Source organism: Aplysia californica, unplaced genomic scaffold (genome assembly GCF_000002075.1).
Source record: "Aplysia californica isolate F4 #8 unplaced genomic scaffold, AplCal3.0 scaffold00722, whole genome shotgun sequence".
Classification (NCBI taxonomy): domain Eukaryota; kingdom Metazoa; phylum Mollusca; class Gastropoda; order Aplysiida; family Aplysiidae; genus Aplysia; species Aplysia californica.
In genome coordinates, this window is record NW_004797992.1 from 368258 (window position 1) to 371275 (window position 3018).

A 3018-nucleotide genomic window follows, 5' to 3' on the forward strand; every position below is an offset into this window, starting at 1 on the left:
AAAATGCATTTCCTTGAACTAAAAATGTAAGGAATTTAAGGAAAAATGAAAATCAGAAAGGAATATTATGGATAGAGAGACATTAGAAGAATATCGAGCAAGCATGCTATAAAACTTGAAGACATTTGTGAGGCAGCGTGGTGGAATCAGGCTCTTGTCAAAATAGTCAAAGTGAAGAAACTTGCATTTTTTCCGCAGGTTTGTGAATTTTTATCAAATTTTTGTTTTTTTGGCTCAACACCTTTCATGCGCATTTAAGAACTCGTTTCTGTGTGGATTTTTCTGAAAAGCGTTGATTTAAGGCACAAAAATGTAAATTTTCAGTTACCACGGACTCTTACCTTAAGGAAATAATTATCCTTGGCGGCTATTTTCTCACAAATGTTACCTCTGAAAACAGGTGACCCCCCACCTCCTTCTTTTGCAATTATCTCGACTTGCATTCAAGATAAATGGGTATTTTTTTTCTTTCTAATAAAGACAAGTGGACAAGCTTTAAGATGATACCAATAACTCTACAAATCCAAAAACTGACGAGAGCCTGATTCCACCACGCTGCCTCACATATTTATTTTTTTATATGCAATGCCTGAGATTGGGATGGACAATAATAATGAAGGAGTATAACAGCACGACGAGATCAAGCGAACGATATAATGATTGAAAAAAATTAAGGCAAAAGACGTGAAAAATCGTAATAAAAAATCCGAGGTGGTACGGAAAATGATTTATTTATTTTGAATGCAGTATTATCTATGTTTAACATTACTAATTGGAATCTGTATAGAACCTATAGACCCAGAACAACATACTTAGGGAACCTGAACAAATGGGTAACAGGGAAAGATCAGGGAAACGTTTCTTTTTTTTAGAGCGTCCGAGCAAAGGAATGAATGGAACACCATGATCGCCGATGTCTGTCGCACATCTGGCTCTGGATGATGATGATGATGATGATGATGATGATGATGATGATGATGATGATGATGATAGAACCTAATCTCAGAAGGTTCATAGCGCTGTACTAAGCAGAATTTAAAATCAAATTAAGTGACGAATCAAAGAACAGAAAATGCACATTGTGAGACCATCTCGTTTGAGAGGGAATTCAAAATATTAAGACAAAGGGAAACAAAGCTCTTCCACTCAGCCTGTTGGGCTTTGTTTGTTTCTTTGTTTTTGTAAAGTGTTTTACGGCGCTCGCAACTGCATACGGTCATATGAGCGCGCGGGACACACCTATTATTTTCAGTTGGTAGGAAATTTTGAATTTTGCCCGGGTGGCGGCCGAAGCCTACTCTTATCGATTTTAGACCACCGAGGGATCTTTAACGTACGCAACTTGCACTCGGGCCCTCCGAGATTTTTCGCCCTTGTCCGAGAAGGCTAGGTGTAGATCTTTCCTACCAGAAGATCAGGGGTGTGGTTGAAAGACAGCAGAAAGAAGAAGTGAAGGAGTAGCAGTAGAAAGGCTGCAGAAAGAATCAGGAGCCCAGAGGAAGGGGCAAAGGAGGTGAGTGGGTTGGGGCAAAAAGAGGAGACGAAAGCAGACGACAGAACATTGTTAGAGAGCAGGAAATGAGGTGAAAGGTGACAAATTTAGAGAAGAAAAATTTTCGGTCGTTACCCGGATTCGAACCCGGGACCTTTTGAATGAGAGGCCAACACCTTAACCTCTTGGCCACGAGAGCCCCTTGTTGGGCTTTAAGGTGGCTACTCTTAGGAGTTTCTCATGTTTTTTCAAATGTGCCACGACGTGGTGGAATCAGGCGCTCGTGAAAGTTTTGAGTATGTGCAGTTATTGGTATCATCTTTAAGCTTGTTTATTTGTCTTGCTTTTGACGGGAAAAGTACCCTTCTACCTTGAGCAGAAGTTGAGATATTTGCGATTGAGGGAAGTAGGGGTTGCCCACTTTTAAAGGAAAAATTAGCATAGCGCGAAAATGGCTGCCAAAGTTTGTGACCTCCAAAGCTCAAGTGTGCTTGAAAACTACAAATTACATTTTTGAGTCATCGGTCAACGTTTTTCAGTAAAATCCCCTCATAATTGGGGTTTTTTTTGTAGAAGTTTTACGGCGCTCGCAACGGCATAAGGTCATAAATTGTGTTTTTAAATGGACATTAAATGTGTTGAGGCCAAAAAAGATAATTCAACTAAAATTGGCCAAGGTTAAGACAATTGCCAGTTTCTTTGATTTCATTTATTTTAACGAGCGCCTGACTTCACCACGATGACGCACACAAATGTGAGGCAGCGTGGTGGAATCAGGCTCTCGTCAATTTTTGAGCATGTAGAGTTATTGGTATCCTCTTAACGCTTGTTCAGTTGTTTTTATTTAGATGAAAAAAATATCCATTTATCTTGAATACAAGTCGAGATATTTGCGAATGAAGGAGGTGGGGGTCACCTGTTTTCAGAGGTAAAATGAGAGAAAATGGCTTCCAAAGATTAGTTATTTCCTTAGCTTTAGAGTCCGTGGTAACTGAAAATTTACATTTTTTAGTGCCTTTAATTAACGTTTTTCAGAAAAATCCACACAGAAATGAGTTCTTTTATGGGCATGAAAGGTGTTGAGGCAAAAAAACAAAAATTTGGTGAAAATTCAAAAACCTGTGGAAAAATGCAAGTTTCTTCACTTTGATTATTTTGACGAGAGCTTGATTCCACCACGCTGCCTCACAAATGTCCTGACTCCTATTGTGTTGTGATTCCCCAGAGGTCCAGCACAACCCTGACTGTGACTGTATGGCCGGTCAACAACAAGCCGCCAGTGGTCAAGACCCCAGTGTCTGACCTCAACGTTAGCTTGACCAGGCGGGAAAAAGGGGACGCTGTCGTGACGCTGCGGGTAACTAGATCAGTGTTGATGTTGAACTGTTGCTGTTGTTGTTGCTGATTTGTTGTTGTTGTTGTTGTTGTTGTTGTTGTTGTTGTTGTTGTTGTTGTTTTTGTACTTTTAGCAGTGGGGTGTGTTGGTAGTGTTAGTGGTAGTGGTACTGCTGCTGCTGCTGCTGCTG

At 40.3% G+C, this 3018-nt stretch overlaps 1 protein-coding gene across 1 annotated transcript in view; it reads left to right on the top strand.

Moving 5' to 3' along the window:
- Positions 1-3018, top strand: part of LOC101864557 (cadherin EGF LAG seven-pass G-type receptor 2) — a gene marked incomplete in the record, with an annotated part of 79342 nt that overhangs the window by 60554 nt on the left and 15770 nt on the right. Inside the window, 1 exon segment of the mRNA XM_013088317.2 lies at positions 2718-2849. Coding sequence (XP_012943771.1) covers positions 2718-2849 — 132 coding nt within the window.